General features: G+C 31.8%; 2 protein-coding genes across 2 annotated transcripts in view; both read right to left on the bottom strand.

The window, feature by feature from the left end:
* The window catches only part of LOC132747440 (dipeptidyl peptidase 2-like), a 137,629-nt gene that overhangs the window by 24,775 nt on the left and 92,847 nt on the right, over positions 1–20,007 (bottom strand). The gene's annotated exons all lie outside the window — the stretch shown is intronic.
* Positions 13,902–18,225, bottom strand: LOC132747441 (probable G-protein coupled receptor 21). Its single transcript, XM_060736826.1, has one exon. It carries the CDS (start codon positions 17,251–17,253, stop codon positions 16,258–16,260), a length of 996 nt encoding a protein of 331 aa, XP_060592809.1. The 5' UTR covers positions 17,254–18,225; the 3' UTR covers positions 13,902–16,257.

Here is a 20,007-nt window from a genome sequence, read left to right as displayed (position 1 = left end):
AGACTGTAGTCCAAAGCCCTCTATAGTAATTGCTTGGACAACCTGTAAGTGGTTAATGCCACAGTAACCTTCACTTTTGACCTACTGACCTCATAATGTATATGGGGTCATCCACTTGTCCTTACCAACCTCCATACTAAATCTTCCAAAAATGTTCCCTACTTATTGGTGTGACAAGTTATTGGTAGTCAAGGTAACCTTGACCTTTAACCTACTGACCTTTAATTCAATAGGTGTCATTTACTGGCAATAAGCAAAGTCCCTAGAAGGTTACATAAACCATGGTTATTCAAGTTATTTGTTGTACGAAGAAGAGGTGCCATTTGTACATACATGTACATGTTCATGTATCGTGAATTGTCAGTGTAATCTATAGAATGATACTTGTACGTGTTTATTTTAGTAAATGACTACAAATATATGCTGCTGTAAAATGTTATTTTTTATATTTAATTAATTCATTGTTTAAAATAAAATTAATTCCATAATAGACATATAAATATATTTTGAACATTGTTCACAGTTTGGATAATGATCGCCCAATTGAACTCAACCAATTACAATATGCATAAATATAGATTAACACAGTGTACCGTTACTATTGTTTTCAATAGGATAATAATTCTTAATATGACGTATTCGAAAAACAGATGTTCTAACAACAATTATATTGACGTATTTATCATTTGACCTATGTAAGCTGGAAAACCTTTAGATATGTGTTCTATGTAATAAAAGTTCAACCTCGGTTGGCTTGAACTACCAATCTCTCAAACAAATTTTCACAGACCCTCCGAGTTCGAGCGAACGAAGTTCGACTGTACCTTGAAACAATTATGTACACTAAAACAGATGCACAGACAGGCCCAATCGCAGTATGTTCCTGCTTTTAAAATAAAGCAACTACCAAAAGTAAACTAAAGCCTTTCCTGGCTCTTTAGATGTACAATTTGTGCGTAATTTAATAAAGAATACTTTAAGGGACTATCAGTTGTGTCAAAACAGGGAAATTTATGACAGTATCAGGAAATCCATAGGAGCTTTAGTTCATTATTTACCTTATTTTCTTTTCTTATAGAAATATTCATATATCATTGCCTTTAATTTGTTTAAGAAAATGATATATTTAGACATATATATTTCTGTTCAAAATGAGAAAATCTATCTTAACATACAGCGAGAGCACTTTTGTCTATAATACTTCAAGAAAATTCTGTGCAGAGTTACCAAGACTAATAAAACTTTATAAAGAAAATACTATATCTACCAATAACAGAAAGAAGCGTCAATAAATTTCTTCATGAGAAAATTACGCATCTATTTCAAAGGTCAAATAAATTCTCCACCAAACGTCAGGTTAAGTAATGTATTTTGCCTAAATAAAGAAATAAATAAAAACCAAGAAAATAACACGCATGTCAGTCAGGCACATGGAGGACAAGATTACACAATTGTCAAACCATGCCAGACTAATATATTTGTAGGACAAATTTTCTTGCAATCTGACATGATTTACGATCTTCAAATTGTTCAATTACTTCAGAGCGGTATCAAATAATTCCATTTTTAAAGCTCATTAGTCTGGAAGCTTTAATTATAAATTACAAAAACAAGACAGCGTTTTCAATAAAATGGGTGTTAAGGTCTGATATATAAGATAACCAACTTAAATGCACTAAATATGCAATTATTCAGATTGGGCCACAAAGATACTAAAGTTTCAAAGACGGAGTCACCTCAATTTGAGATTTGAACAGCGTACCAACAATCAATCATAATGCCCTAGATCACCAAGTCCAGGATCGATACATTGTGGATCTATCAATATTAAATTTCATCAAGGTAGAATAGTCCAGTCAATTTGTGAAAAAATACTTCAGAACATGGGAAAAGCACCAAACTTGGTACAAATAAACTTTGACATATATAAGAAAAATTGAGCATGGGACCCATTTTTTAAAAATCCAATATGGCGGGAAAAATCCAATATGGCCGCCATACGTGTTAAAAATTTCAAAAACGCTTCCTTTTACTCAGAGAACGTGATAGATAGCTGCATATTAGGGTATTATAATCAGAAAAATAGTTGTTATTAGTATTTCAACACTGCTTTGTCTTTTTAAAGCTAATACACTTAAAATATTTTATTATTTCTGTTTGTCATTAGTTTTCACGACCCTGGAAATCAGATGAAATAAAATATTGTAGAGGTCTGTCATCGCTGTCTTCTAATTTAAAAGATGTTAAGACATCATTTTTTACAACATTCCTTTTTGTTTACAATGCTAATTTATCTTGAGAAAATACTTATCAAACAGATTAAACAAATTAAGTATTTAAAATTTCTAGCATAACTCAAGCAAACGGAAATTAAATATCTGCCCGTCAAGTCAGGTGTACGCCTTGCAATTTTATCTTGTTGATCGCTGTGAAAGGGATTAAGCAAAGAAGGTGTGAATAACATAATTATAAGCTAACATGTGTTAAATTTTAACAGTCATTTGGTATTTGAATTGTCATATCATAAAAATATGAAACTTTATAAAAATGCATTTTTTAGAATATGTGAAAGAAAAAAACGAAAACCTGGCAGACATATATAATGTACATTTTGTCAAAGCAGAGATATAGATGTTATCTATGTTTCTGGTCAAAGGATGCGTTACAGAAAATAAATTCATTCTTAACTATCCCTTTTCTTCATATGAAAGTACATGACTGTCCATTTGTTGTATAAAAATGGAATGATAATTTTGTAGAAATTTGCAGTTTACAGACTCAGATTTTGACACACCTTTAATGAAATAACTGCTTTTAAACACTACACATTGGTTTTCGATTGATTAACTGCTAACTTGACACCAACTTTCAAGACTAATCTAGTTAGAAGTTACACTAACTCATTATTGTAAATAACATCAACCTTTCTTTACCTTCGGGATGTATCAAAATTGATATAATACCCCTCTTCCTTCTTTAATGCCACCACCACCCTTAATTTTATGTCAAATTCTATTTTGGTGTTCCTAAGGGTGCCCTGTGCCACAAAATATTATAATTAGTTGCTGGGTTTCATGACTTTTGGCCTCCGTTTGCAATCATGTTTTCTCATATTTTAAAACAAAATTCCAAAAGGCATGTTCTTACAAGTTTTTATTTTAGACATTACAAAGTCAACAGCCCTTTATAAATATGAAGACTCGACATTTCCGCGCTATAATCAGATCAAGGAAAACAATGGACAAACGTGCTAGATAATTTGCCATACCTTGGCACTGTTTTTCTTCTGAGGGTCTCAAGATTCAAGATACGTCACCAAGACGAATGGGACATTGAAAATAATATAAGTACGCTTTGTTGCCCATAAAACATCAGATGCCTAGGGTATTTCTCTCTTATTTCTGACAGGTCTTGATCATGCTAATGAGAACAGACTTTGTGGTGAATGTGTTGTTTGTTATTATTGAGAGTCTCAGTCAGTATTTTGTGCTGGGTTTTGTTGTTATAGCTCATCAGTTTCCAGACTTGACAACAAATTCAAAATTTTCGTTGACATGCTTAAACAAGACAAGAGTAAAAGATATTGATTTTCATCATCAAGATCAAGAACGTAAATTCCAAAATAGGCTATAAAAGCATGTTTTGTTCCTTTGTGACAGATTTGAACTGACATGTGCAATATGTGACGTAATTACGAACAATTCAATAGAATGAGAATGATGGTTGAGATTTAGTACAGTTTCGAAGCTCAAATAGGATAAACATAATCGTCATCTTGTTTGCAGTCCCAAAGAGCAACTTTACAAAGATAAAGAGCGAATATCCTAACTAAGACTCTTTGCTACCAATCCCAGCTTGTAATTTTGTTCTAGAACAAAAAATGACATTGACTTTGATCCCAGATATCTAAATAGCAATCCAAAGCTGCATCTTAATATAAGCTACCCACACAGCAAGTTTAGAGTCAATAGGTGAAAGCAAACTCAAATTATTACGTGAAAACTGAGTTTCTTTATAAAGCGCCAGTGATCTTGACCTTGTGCACACACACCTTGGTAGCAATACAAAGTTGCATCTTGATATAAGCTACCCACATACTAAATTTGACGTCAATAGGCCGAAGCAAACTCAAGTGATTGAGCGAAAACTGAATTTCTTTTTTTGTGCAACAGTGACCTTGACCTTAATCACAGACACCAAGGTAGAAACCCCAACATGACTTTTGATAAAGCTACCCATACACCAAGTTTGTGGTCAAGAGGCCAAAGCAACTCGAACTATTGAGCGAAAAATGAACTTCTATTTTTAGCAGCAGTGACCTTGATCACAAATACCTGGGGAGCAATCCCAAGCTGCCTCTTGATAGATGCTACCAACACACACAAAGTTTTGTGTCTAGAGGCAAAATCAAACTCAAGTTCAACGGAAACCAAAAGTTGACGTCCGCTAACTTGTCCGCCTGCCGACTTCGGCATAACAATTACCGGTTTTCGTTGAAACCTGATTAACAAATTTATATGACTTTTTACATTTTCAGGACTACATTCCATGAACGTTGGTCTCTATTGTATTCTTATATACTATAAACTTCAGATGAAAGTCTTACCTCAGATAGACTTCCGTCAACTAGAGAGATACTTCATATCATTATAATACATGAAATAGGACACTCAGCATCACCCATAGAATTTCAATATGCATAGAGCTTGCAAAGCGCAAAACTACACACTCTTTAAATATCCTCGTAACTAAGATTTAATATTGAACGTAAATGATAAAATAAAAAAAAATCTTAAAAGGAACACGCAGGCAAATTAATGACAATACCAAAATTATCTTATGTACTCAAATCACGCTAAAATGACATTTGTAAAAGTCCAAGCATGAATTTTGGTATCAATTCAATTTATTTTGAGTTTCAAGCATAAATATAAACGTATATATTTTGAGGACATTTACAGATTAATGAATGAAAAATTCAAAACGAAGAAATGAAAATTTTGCCTTGTCTCCCTTTAAAAACATGAAAATAAATATTTGGGTGATATCTTTAAGGTTGCAATCACTCTCAAATTGAATTATGAATAATCCAACATGAAAGTGGTGTTACATTTAATAGATCTAAGAGCTTAATACCTACAGGACCGTGTGTGTATTCTATGCCTAATGAGGGTCAATCCACCCTTTCAGGCACTATATAGTACCTTGGATACATACGCTTTTGTTCTTTTATTTTCATAGTATCATAAGATCTGTTTAACATGGAATTTAGGTAATATTTGGTGCTAGCAAAATATTGTTTATTAAGCTGAAGGAAATATAAATACTTCCAGCTTTCCTTGCATTTAAATTTAAGGAATGGAATATGTTAAGACATCATAGTCTGTTTGTAAATTATGTAAATTCAGACAATACAATTTGAATACTTCTTATATGGTAAATTGCTCACATTCTACACATAAAGCATTTTAAGGCATTATATTTCATAGTTATTTGACATAATCGTCTACTTAGGATTACAACAAATAAATTGAATATGAGAAAATAATCAAAAAATATTTCAAAGTACTGAAATAGACTGTTTTGTCATTTCAGTAACTTGTTACCATAGAAACATAAACAATTAATAACATTAAAATTGTAAACTATTAGTAATGCAAATCTCTCATGTTTAGTGTAAACTGGGGTGATTTCCAGTATAATTGTAACTATAAATAGCCTCTACTGGAAAAGAAAGGTGATATTCCATGAAATGGCGGCCATTTTAAAAAATGGCTGCCATGGCAACCATCTTGGAATATATGAAATGGGTCCCATGCTTAAAATATTTCTTTTGCCTTTATTAACACCTGTGCCAAGTTTCATGCTTTTCCCATTTTTTGAAGTATTTTGGCATATTTTGTTACAAATTGACTGGACTAGAATATGCACTCATAAAGTAAAGATTCAGGCAGTTCTTGAATAGCAGTAGGATAAAAAGAAACTGGTTTTGTTTAAGAAACATTAAAAGGTCATCATAAAGCTTAATGTTATTAAAGACATTGTAGCAGCTTAACTTTCATGCTTTACTGAAAATTTATGTACCATTACAGATTCTGATGCACGAGCTCTCTCAGGTCACATTAAAGTGGACTGGCCTACAATGAGCACATTTTCAATAAGTATTTCAAATAATTGACAAGAGGGCCATGATGGCCCTGGGGTCGCTCACCTGAACATAGGCCCTCAGGGCCGGGCCAGTTTAAACCAAAGGGCTTTTATTTGAACAAACTTGGAAGACACCCATTAGAAGATATTTCATGATGTTAAAATTTTACTATACACAAATTATGAATAACAATGACTTTTTCCCCCCCCCCCTCCCCCTGGCAGGGCCAATTTTAACCCAAGGACTTTTATTTGAACAAACTTGGTAGACATCCATTAGAACATGTTTCATGCTAAATATCTCAGCTCTAGCTCTTTGGGTTCTTTAATAGAAGATTTTTAACTTTTTACTCTATGTATATAGGGAAAATCAATGACCCCTGGGACGGGGCCAATTTTGACCCCAGGGCTTTTATTTGAACAAATTTTGTAGACACCAATTAGAACACGTTTTATGCTAAATATCTTAGCTCTAGCTCTTTGGGTTCTTTAAAAGATTTTTTTTCAAGTTTTTACTATATGCATATAGGGAAAATCAATGACCCCCTGGGGCGGGCCAATTTTGACCCCAGGGCTTTTATTTGAACAAACTTGGTAGACACTGATAAGAAGATGTTTCATGCTTAATATCTTAGCTCTAGCTCTTTGGGTTCTTTAAGAGAAGATTTTTTAAAGTTTTTACTATATGCATATAGGGAAAATCAATGAACCCTGGGGCAGGGCCAATTTTGACCCCAGGGCTTTAATTTGAACAAACTTGGTAGACATCCATTAGAAAATGTTTCATGCTAAATATCTCAGCTCTAGCTCTTTGGGTTCTTTAATAGAAGATTTTTAACTTTTTACTCTATGTATATAGGGAAAATCAATGACCCCTGGGACGGGGCCAATTTTGACCCCAGGGCTTTTATTTGAACAAATTGTGTACACACCCATTAGAACATGTTTTATGCTAAATATCTTAGCTCTAGCTCTTTGGGTTCTTTAAAAGAATTTTTTTTAAGTTTTTACTATATGCATATAGGGAAAATCAATGACCCCCTGGGGCGGGGCCAATTTTGACCCCAGGGCTTTTATTTGAACAAACTTGGTAGACACTGATAAGAAGATGTTTCATACTTAATATCTGAGCTCTAGCTCTTTGGGTTCTTTAAGAGAAGATTTTTTTAAGTTTTTACTATATGCATATAGGGAAAATCAATGAACCCTGGGGCGGGGCCAATTTTGACCCCAGGGCTTTTACTTGAACAAACTTGGTAGACATCCATTAGAACATGTTTTACACCAAATATCTAAGCTCTAGCTCTTTGGGTTTTTTAGAAGAAGATTTTTTAAAGTTTTTACTATATGCTTGTAGGGAAAATCAATGACCCCCTGGGGCGGGGCCAATTTTGACCCCAGGGCTTTTATTTGAACAATCTTGGTAGACACTTATTAGAAGATGATTCATGCTTAATATCTTAGGTCTAGCTCTTTGGGTTCTTTAAAAGAAGATTTTTTTAAGTTTTTACTATATGCATATAGGGAAAATCAATGACCCCCTCGGGCGGGGCCAATTTTGACCCCAGGGCTTCTATTTGAACAAACTTGGTAGACATCCATTAGAACATGTTTTATGCCAAATATCTAAGCTCTTAAGCTCTTTGGGTTTTTTAGAAGAAGATTTTTTAAAGTTTTTACTATATGCATATAAGGAAAATCAATGACCCCCTGGGGCGGGGCCAATTTTGACCCAGGGCTTTTTATTTGAACAATCTTGGTAGACACTCATTAGAAGATGTTTCATGCTTAATATCTTAGGTCTAGCTCTTTGGGTTCTTTAAAAGAAGATTTTTTTAAGTTTTTACTATATGCCTATAGGGAAAATCAATGACCCCCTGGGGCGGGGCCAATTTTGACCCCAGGGCTTTTATTTGAACAATCTTGGTAGACACTCAATAGAAGATGTTTCATGCCAAATATCTAAGCTCTAGCTCTTTTGGTTATCTAGAAGAAGATGTTTAAAGTTTTTTCTTTTGGTTGCCATGGCAACCAGAGTTCTGCATGGAATGGAATTCTTTGAACAACTTTGTTAAGGCTTCACACAAGGAACATCCCTGTGAAGTTTCATTATGATCTGCCTTATTGTTTCAGAGGAGATGTCGTTTGAAAAGTGTGAACGGACAACGGACGACGTACGACGGACGACGGACGAAGAGTGATCCTAATAGCTCACCCTGAGCATATGCTCAGGTGAGCTAATAAAAACAATAGAAATGTATAATTTCAATATACCTATGAAATGTTCTTGAAAGAAAATCTTGGTAAAGATTTTGGATATTATTTTGAATCTGTTTGAAAGAAAGTCTTGATAAAGTTCTATGTGATTTAGAATGAACAATTATCTGGTGAATTACAGACCTACCATTATACAGTATAGACCAATTCACTTTAAACTGACACTGGACTGACAACTTCTAGCCTTTTAATCCTATTAAAGTACTAAATTACAAAGCATGCATGGTATAAACCCAATCCAAAACCATCTGGGAGCAAAGAAAATAGCAAACAAAGAAATACATAGACATATATTTTACATTATTTTTATTCAATTATAACATTAAACAATGGAAATGTTTGATTTCAATATAGGTATAGTACAACAGTAACAAAAGTACAGTTTATAACCTACTAAATCATATTATTTCAAATACCATGTACAATTTTCACTACAAATATAAAATTATGAAACCATAAATAAATCCTTCTTAACATGAAAAATAATGTTTCTATATAATCAGGCCAACATCCTTCACCTTACCACAGTAGGCCTAAGTCCTTTCCCCTTACCACAGCAGGCCTAAGTCCTTTCCCCTTACCACAGTAGGCCTAGGTCCTTTCCCCTTGAACTGCAATAGGTAGCTGTACCTTAAATCAGCTTGTCTGTCTATATTTCAATATTGATAAAACCATACAACTTTTTAAAGGAAAATATCAAAATAATTATGGAACAAATAGCAAACAATGCTGACCATGATCTGACAGCTACCATATATTGAAACCAATGAAACTCAGCCATTGGTCAATTATCAAGTCAATGTTCAGAATCAACCAATCAAATTCTAGCATTTTTAGAATAATTATTTTAACATTTGAGTTAATGTTACACAAGACCAACACAAAGAATGATATAACAAATTGTTCTACTGGTTGGAAAAGGTATGTGGTAACATAACTAATAACCTTTTATTTATTTTACATGAATTTAAGTTTCTACAAAATTTATTTAAGCTTGATTGTGCTGATTAAAATCACCATTGAAACCATTCCTGGAACCAACCAGTACTAAACAATGAGTATAAAAGTTTTGCTCAAGGAAACAGCAGCTTGCCCCCATCAGGGTTTAAACCCACGCTGCCAGCAATCCTTAGATTACTAGTCTGACATGTTAACCACTCGGCCACACTGCCACTTGTCCAGCTAAAATTTTGATATTGCCCGTTATAAGTTTTAAGAGATATCAAGATGGAAATTTGAAAATTGTACAATCACCAGTAACATCATAATAGCCGGGTCAAACCACACAGATTTAAACAATCTTGCCTGGGTTTACAGTGGTGACAAAGGCCTTCAATCATTTTTTGTTCCAGCCTTCTTGAATATGATCATTAGCTATATAAAAATGAAATTGAAGTAAACTTGGCACATACATGTATGTTTAAAACAATGATATATCAATATATCAACATTATAAATGATGATCAAGTCACATAATGCCATTGTCACAAACCAAAAACTTTTTCATAACTGAAAACAGTAACTTTCTACACTCATAGGAAACTTTGCTATTATGATAATTTATGAACACAAAAAACAACAGATAATAACATTTTATACCAATAATAACAGCTAAATAACACAAATACAGACAAAAAAGACCAAAAAACTTATTACAAAATTACCAAAATCCTCCAAGAAAATTACCAAAAACCTCAAAACAGTTGCATTATAATTAAATTGCGTTCTTTCATAAACTATAAGAGAGCACTTTCTAAAATAACATTAAATTATAATATCAAAATTACAGAGCAATTTTAGAAAATGGAAAATAAATAATCTTCCAGTTAACTGACATAACCTGCCAAATTTCTTGCACAAAATTGCCGAGCTTGCATTTCTGAGACCAGCCATTATCAATTTGGAGATATCAAGATGACAAAAAATCAAATTTAGTCAGAAAACTTTTATAATAGCCTTAAAAGTCAGATAGCCTGGACAAGTAAGCTGGCCGGGCTCTAAACTGGAGGCAAAACTTACCACTTTCTATTCAATTTAGCAGGTTAAGGGGAAACTACTCTTGATTATTCCAAATAAAAGCGATTATTTCCACCTATTCCATCTTTGTGAGATTATTTTCATTTGAAATAATGGTCATTATTTCCAACATTGAAGGTTAAAAATTCCAACACTACAAATTCCATTAAGGTAGTGTCTCCATATAAAACTATAAAATTGATATGCCCCAGTCATCTAGGGAAATTAAGCAACAATTACATGGTCTGAGAATTTCACAATATTTAAGGAATCCCCCGTGAACAATTAAGTTCTGATACTTGTGAGAGATAATTTATTTTTTGTTGTATTAATTACTAATGGATTTAAAGAAAGGAATAAAAAGCGTAGTATGAAAGCCCAATGGCAAATATAATTAAAAGCAATTTTATTATACATATTCTCTTGTTTACAAAATGTAATATAACCATTAAGTACAAGTTTATATTACATAATATTTAATAAAAATGGTCAACTAAATGGTGATTTTTGCCTTAAAAGTATTTTATATCATGACAACTCATATCTCATATACATGTTACACCTTTAAGGAGTGATACAGGTGACAAAAAAACATAGTTAAGAATCAGAAATAACCTTTGAGTTCTAAAAGTGACCTTGACTTTCGACCTTGGAATATGGAATTGGGACTGGAAACATTAACTCATGAGGGTTTAACATAAACATTTCTAACACATAAATTCCAAATCCATCAAAGGCTGAGATAGTTATAGGCCAGACATTACAAATGCAACATATGTAAATTTTCTTCTAGAAACATGTGTATTAAATATATAAACATGTTACTATTTCCCTATTCTGTTCTGTATGCAGTCATTTAACCTCAACATTTCATTAAAGCACATGAAATTCCCTCATTAATGTTCTCTGAAATTGCTTTTAACAAATTAATTAATTCAGTAATAAAACAAACATTAATGGAATAAATAAGGGTATTGATTAGATTTATCATTTAATTTTTGACTCATAAAGTCTATTAGCAAGAGCAACTAAGCTTATATAACTATAATGCATTTTACATGAATGCAAGAAGCTTTAAAATTGAGCTTTTTAGTAACATTTTTATAGTAATAAAGTTATCTTTACCACATTATTATATAATAAATTTTATATTCTTTTATGTAGTTTATAACTTATGAAAATTATACTCATTTTTCAAAAACTATATTTATTATAAATTAAAATAAAGAAATTGTTCATTAAAGCTTCAAAATGACGATAATTACTTTTTCAATATCTGCTTTGCATCATCTCGTCATTCATATGAATAATTTTCTCAAAACATTGATTGCTGACCGGGCTTAATTATCATGCAGTAACATTTTTTTAAATAAATTTTTTGACTGCTCCCTTTCAGTTACAAATTTTCACCACTTTGCTTTACTTACTGATGTTCACTGTATTTTTTACTATAACACTTTCAAGTTTCTCATTTTAATCAAACCATCAACTTCTTCCCTTTAGTTAATAATGTTTAACAAAATTTAGACTTAATTCCCCCCCCCCCCCCCAAAAAATATTAACTGGTCTGGTCCCCTTTTCACTCACAACTAATTTTAGGGGAAAAAATTGACTGCTACCCTTTAGTTACTAATATTTCATCAAAGTTTCGAGCACGCACCTTTAATTACTCTGTGCATTTATCTGCGACTACATGCACACAATAATAGTCTCAAGTCTTAATCTACTTGTCAAACTACAAGATGAATGATAGTGTTCCAAGTGCAGATACCAAAGCAGACTGCTGCTGTTGTAAGAAAAATGGTGTAACATATAAATGTCATAATGAACCTTGTCTTATCCTATAGTATCACATATTATAACCAGCAAATTTATGAATCAGTACCAGAAGCAGATATTTATACAATATCAGTATGACCAAAGAGATCAACAAAATTGATTCAGTACAATGATTATAATATATACAAAATACAAATCATGATGGGTTAAAGGAACCCCACTGAGGTCAAAAAGGCTAATAACATAAAAATTTGAATTTTTTACATAGATCAAGTGAATTACTTAATGAAGATAATTCTGCCAATGATAATTAAGAAATATACTCAGAATTAACTTAAAATTGATAGCTAGTTCAACTGTTAGTCAAATTTGCAGGAAAAGAATTACACTTTTCATTTTTTGGCCATTTTGTACACAAAAAAGATTACTCTGGAAAAAAACAGGGTGTAGGATTTGATTGGCAATTTGCTGACAAGTTATTGGTTCAGATCTATATCAAATTGTCCAGCAATCTCGGAAAAATATTTTCAGTTCTGTGAAGTCATAAAACCTCAGTAGAGTCCCTTTAAATGAAAAACTTTCATTATTTATTACACTAAAACAAACAGGTTTCTAAACCCTAACCCAGCTAAATTTATATAATAGACTGATCCTGCTTTGAAATTTGGACCAGTCCATTGTTAACATGAGGGGTTTAGAAACATAAAATTGCTAAAATTAAGAAACCAACAGTATACAGCCTGCATGGTTATGCAGGCCAGCCTGGATCTCTACTGCAAAGGTTTATCAAGGGTTATCATCACTCAACAGCATATATAAAATTATACTTATTTTCAAAAATTTTTAGCACCAAATAATTAGTTATATCTTTAAAAATGTTAAGGTAAAAATGACAATTATTAAGCATTCAATATAAAGTTTAAAGGAGCTTAACATTTTATTAAAATCTTTTAGACCTTGTAGAAACATGAACAAATAAAGTAACACCAAGGGAATTTCTAAATCATTATTAGATTTACGCATTTTATCAATTAGAAAAACAATACATATTAATACTGATAAAACAGCAAAACACATTGTCTAAAGTTTAAAATAGAAGACAAAGATTTTGCTTGGTAATAGAATCCGAGTTAGATTAAAAAGGTGAACATTTGTCCAAAGAAATGATTAAATATGCATGGATTGAACATAATTTAAAAAAAAAAAAATTAGACTTGCCTTTGACATTTATGTAACCTTGACCTTTGTGCTACAGTCACCTGGGTCTTGCATACAATACATTAACTCATGATGTGGTGAATACTTGTTTGAATGCATACAGGAACAACCCAAGTTATGGACAGGACATGAAAAATATACTCTAATTTTGGCCTTTGACCTCTATAAGTGACCTTGAACTTTGAGTAACTAGCCAGTGTCTTGCACCCAACAGATCATGTCATTCATTGTAAACATTTAAGGTATACTATTTCAAAATAAATCAAGGGATAATAAAATTATGGACAGGACACAAAAATTAGATTCCAGTAAAATGTATTATGAATTGTTAATAACCCTATTTAACAAAAAAAAAAATTTAACAAAAATTCACAGTGTTCTTATACATGAATATGCATGATACAAACAATTTCTATCACCAAAGTGACAAAACTCAATTTTATAATGAAGGAATTTTCAAAAAAAGTAACAGTAAAATATAACATTAAATATAACATGGTACAAAATATTGTAATAATTAAACAAATGTAATAATTTCTAGCATCAATCATTTGAGTAACACTATATAAATCACCCAATCTTAATTAACAACAGATGTTTAGTTCAGATGCAGACTTTCTTTAGATTATACAGAATTTGTTTCTGTTTGATTGTGTAGGATTAGCTATAACCGTATTGACATTGTTACTTTCAAATCTATTCCTTAAGCATTAACTAGTACTAAGTTATGAAAGTTAAGTTTCTTGCTCACGGAAACGTCTTGCCCCTGATGGGGTTTGAACCAAGAGAGCCAGCAATATTAGATTACAAAGTCCAACATGTTAATCACTCCAACACGCTCTCACTTGACCTAGTTTGTCATACTGATTTAAGAACGTTAGGACAAACCTTGACCTAGTTTGTCATATTGATTAAAGAACTTTAGGACATACCTTGACCTAGTTTGTCATATTGATTAAAGAACTTTAGGACCTACCTTGACCTAGTTTGTCATATTGATTAAAGAACTTTAGGACCTACCTTGACCTAGTTTGTCATATTGATTAAAGAACTTTAGGACATACCTTGACCTAGTTTGTCATATTGATTAAAGAACTTTAGGACATACCTTGACCTAGTTTGTCATATTGATTAAAGAACTTTAGGACCTTCCTTGACCTAGTTTGTTATATTTATTTAAGAGCTTTAGGACCTACACTGACCTAGTTTGTAATATTGATTAAAGAACTTTAGGACCTTCCTTGACCTAGTTTGTTATATTGATTTAAGTTTAGGACCTACACTGACCGACCTAGTTTGTCATATTGATTTAAGAACTTTAGGACATACCTTAACCTAGTTTGTCATATTGATTTTAGAATTTTAGGACCTGCCTTGACCTTAGTTTGTCATATTGATTGACATACCTTGACCAAGTTTGTCATATTGATTAAAGACATTTAGAACATACATATTCAGTGCCTTATGCATTTTAACAAAAAGAAGTTTAGTATATTTATGAAATGTTTCAAAATATGGGATTTTAAATATTATAAGAAATTCAAAGCAAACATAAATCAACACTGAAAATATTCTGATCAGCTTAGTCCCTTCCATCCTAATTTTGTATATTGGACTTGTCCCAGTTTCAATTCCAGACTATCCCATCAGGGATATATTTCATTATTAATAATATATCAGACTGAGCAGTAAACTGTTTTGAATAAAGCGAATGGGCCGCACAAAATTTATATAGAGTCTGGCATTGCTAGCTCTTAATGAGGAAACATAGAAGTTTGATGTTCACATACTTAAAGGGATAAGCAGTGGGACAAATTTCCCAACCTTAGAAAAAAAGCAATTCTTTTTTCTCCTTTTATCATAGACATTGGGGGTAAACATGAAGACATAGAAACTGACAAGATAAGATAAGAGTACGATGATAGATCTACAGAACTTCATTTTAACTGATAAATTATTTTCTGTTGTTTTTTTCTACATGGCAGCAACACGTATAGGTCATATGGTATCTTTCCAGCTTTACTCAGGTGCCCTTCAGTACAAAAAATTTATTTCAGGCACAAATGAGTAAAAGCATCACCATTCTGTCTCTCGGATTAAAACCCACTGGGATATAAAGGAGAAGCAACTACTAACTTGCCAAGCCATATTATGTCGGTGTCTCACTGACAGCTGATTGATTGATAATAAAGAATTATATTTATACCATCATTATGAAAAATAACATTGATTCATGTTCATAAAATCATGTAAAGTCCATTTCAATACTAAAACACTGCAAAAATCTTATGCCAGTTGGCATATATTTTTCTTATTAACAATATTTACTTGAGACAAAAGAATGCACAACATTAGACACAACCTTCATAAGAGAATAAATGAATAATTAACGAGCAAGCTGTGCAAAGAAAAAGTTACAATATTCCTCCATTATGTACTGAGAAATACTCCATATATGACCAAAACAAACAACTGTGTTCTTTATATTTTTACGAATGTACAGTAAATGTAATTGTATAATAAGATGTGTAGAAAAATGCTTTACATATTTAAGATATCACACAGATAAAAACCTGTGTTTTATTACTTTACAATACAAAGAACTGATTCAGAACATTATCTAAGGTTACAAAAAACAACAACTACAAACGTTTGATAATGAACATGAATTTAAAAATAAGGTTTTTGCAAAACAAATAATATGAACACTTATAATCATTTAACCACCTTGATAAAACATTTAACATATAAACATTGTATTGTATTAAATGCTTGAATATATATAACTTTTTAGATTTTTGGCCCGAAAACTTAAAATGGTTAGACGTGGGTTGGCGGTGGTCCGCTGGTGGATGGTTTAGCAACAACACGCGTCGCCGTCAAGTTAACAGTCAAGTTTTGTCTCCTTGGTAACACAGTATCACAGCAGTTACATTTTACCATGGAACAACAATGCCTCAGCAGTTCTCGCAAGCCACGTCTATATTCAACGCTCATTGCAGTGTACACAAAAAACTTATAAAATCCATTTCCCATGGCGATCCAAAATGTTACGAAATGTAATTCTTGCGGAATGAATTCTACGTAAAAACTACTAATACGTACTAAACACCATGGCAACCAAGTTGTGAAATAGATTACTGACACTAAAAAGTTGATTTGGTAATTCCGTGGACGTGATGAAACGTCCAGTAATACAGCTTCATACATTTTTTGTTTTTTCTTGAACCCGTGAGTGAAAAGGTATATGTCTGTGACTAACAGCACTAACAGAGGTGGAATTAAAGCTAATACTCCGGCAGTGATAAAATATGGAATTTCTGAGCCTATGTATATTGTACAAACAAACACTTCATCATAATACCGCGTGTCCTGGAAACTCAACATGGGTGGCGAACAAAAACTGACCGCGGCTATCCATGCAAAACCAATCCAACACAGTGACCTTGGTGGCGACATCATAACCTTGTATCGTTCTGGTTTACGCACTGCGACGTAATGGTCAACATTCATCCATGCTATTGCATATAATCCCGATAAAAACAACACAATTAATGTGTATGCTTGTAAGTGACATAATTTTTCGTTAATTTCCGGATAACCGAGTGAATTTATTATCAAACTGTACAGTGCAAACGGAAATATGAACAATCCAATGCACAGGTCGGAAATTGTCATTGAATACAGGTACACTCGATTAATATTCCGTAAATAATCGGTACACGCAATTACGAACAAAGTTATGACATTAGTTCCAATTGTCACGACCATTACTACAATCAGCAAAATCATTTGAACGATTAATGCCGTCTCCATTATGGTTTTTTATTTATTTTGAAAGCTTTATGTTCTACTTCGACAAATAACAACAGAGTGATTTAATCAGCTGTGAATGCTAGCAGGGAATCTTCACAACAAAAGGTTACATTTCCCTAGCTCTCCAAAGTTTTAATCCACTTTTCTCTCAGTGCCTTTAAATACAATTTTGTCTAATGGATTTCCATTAGTAGAAAAGCATCACATTTCTCCGAAACAGCAAAAAAAATATTCCAAAAACACAATACAATGTGTATTGCATAACAATATATCCATTAAACAATTTGTTTCAAATGAAGAAGCGTCTTCCAAACAGAGGTAGCGAAGGTATTTTTTTTATATAAATTAATCCAGTCTAACAAGCATCTGAGCAAACTTAATAGCATCTACATAACTCTAAAACATACCATTATTTTCACTGGAGGAATTTTGATCATGAAAGTGAAAGTTTTCGAAATAAATGATTACTTGTTGAGAATTATTGTCTTAACCATTTAATCAAGTTTTGAAGGGCTCTTCACTCTTAAGTAGGTTGAAATAAATCTCCCTGGTTTTCTTTTTTTCTTTCATTTTTTCAAGTGTTAGCAACTGGATCGTACACTATTTTGAACACAAAATTCCTTTTTTTTATTATAAACAAATAAATTCCAGAAATTTTCTCAGAAACATCAATGTATTTGTGTGCATGTGTTTTGCGTGTGGGTGGATTTGCTTAGCTAAATTATGGTCATCTTTCCGTTTCAAATAATAAATTCTGCTACCTGCCAATTAAAAACCTGATTAACTTCAATATGCAAAATTTAAATAAAAGTTATACAAAATTTTGCATATTGAATTGATAGCATTTGTAAATATCACTTTGATTATCTCCTTTACATTGCACCATTATATACTGCATTTATTTTGATATTTCATTACTTTCAATATTGCGTGTGTTCTTCCAAAAATCACTTGTATAATACAGTATTCTATATTGTATACTTTCAATATTCTTTATTTTTAATATAGTACACTTTCGATATTCTATATTTTCAATACTGTACACTTTAAATATTCTATATCTCCATTATTGTACACTTTCAATATTCTATACATTCAATATTGTACACTTTCAATATTTTATATTTTCCATATTGTACACTTTCAATATTCTATATTTTCAATATTGTATGCATATAATGTCCTCCTTCTTAAATAAGTCTAATATTCTTTATTTTCATATTTAAACAATTTCAATATTGTATGCTTTCAGTATGTTCTAATTACTTCCAAATTCTCTAATTTCAGTTATTCTATACTTAAAATATTCTACACTAGTCTTTCAATGTTCTTAAATCATACAATATTTTGTATTTTCTAAACTCTACATTCATATTATGCAAGTTTTAGATTAATTTATACCTTTTGACACTTCCAATATTCCGTAATTTCAATATTGTACAATGTCGTGTGTACTTACTACTATTTAAATTTATTCCATTTGCTTTTCAATACTGCTGGCACTATTAAATTACCTGTTTTGCTCGTAATCAACTATGATTCTATCTTATGTTCTCATTTCTGGTGACAAATTCAAAAACAGAACATCGAAAATAATTTACCGTACTGCCCACACGTTATTTTTTATCTTCAGAATGCGTCATCTAAAATCCGTTTATGCCTTCAAACATATACACCTGTTTATATATTTATATAATCAATACATCGTTACTGCCAGTATGTTATTTTATGGCAACGTTTGCAGTGAAAATCTGATTTCCAAGGTGTAAATATTATATAAGCTTTTATCATAAAACATTATGACATTCCACCAATACAAATCTATCCCAGCAATGCTCCAGAATACTGTCAAATAATTATCTGCTCCTGTTCAGCAAAAACCTTGTAATCCACAGTGCTTGTTTACTAATAAAAGTCTCGGAATAAAATATTCTTAGCTTATGTTATCTAATTCCTCCAACTCTTTTCTTCTCTCCCTATATACAAAATCCAGTGCCTTTAATTCTTAACAAAGAAACTAAATCCTTTCTCTCAGACAATTTCACCATTCTTCCTGGTGTTATGAAAAAAAAGATTTAATTCACCCCTATGTCACACATGTATAAATTACCAGACTTTTTTTATTCAATCTTAAAACAAATTCCTTCCCACTTTCTTTTTCTACATCAGCGATAACATAATACTGTGTGCGAAACACGATTCCATATATCAAGAGTTATTAGCTTTTTTTTTGTATCCCCCCTTTCACTCTCTGCGGAAATTTCTATATATATTTTTTTATAAAGAAAGAATGCTATACAAGTGAGGAGGAATCATTTCTCCTAGAGAGTTATCATACTCGTCTATCTAGTGCCATACTATTCTCACAATCAACAGTTACTTCATATATATCTGTATATATAAATCTCTGTCGCTGTCAATATTAACGTTTCTAACAGACTGTTAACAGGCTTAAATGAATCGCTCTGTCGCCTTTTTTTTTCAATATTAACCTTTACTTAGATAGATATTACATATATCAACAGTCTCCAGGTATATATATTTCTCAAAAAATATTTAACCTTTACTTAGATATACTTTACCGTTCCAGGTATTATATACAGTATATATATAAATCATATATATATTATAAATGTTGAATATTGCTAAAATATACGATTCATTTCCCAGGTATAATATACATCAACTTTCTTTAATTATTCAAATACTCTTCCATCCAAACGTATATTTTTTTGTTTCAAATACTTAAATTTC

This window comes from Ruditapes philippinarum, unplaced genomic scaffold (genome assembly GCF_026571515.1).
Source record: "Ruditapes philippinarum isolate M1 unplaced genomic scaffold, ASM2657151v2 ctg368_1_1_1_1, whole genome shotgun sequence".
In the NCBI taxonomy this organism is placed as follows: Eukaryota; Metazoa; Mollusca; class Bivalvia; order Venerida; family Veneridae; genus Ruditapes; species Ruditapes philippinarum.
The sequence above is the reverse complement of the archived record's forward strand: the minus strand, read 5'-3'. Positions and strand labels throughout refer to the sequence as shown.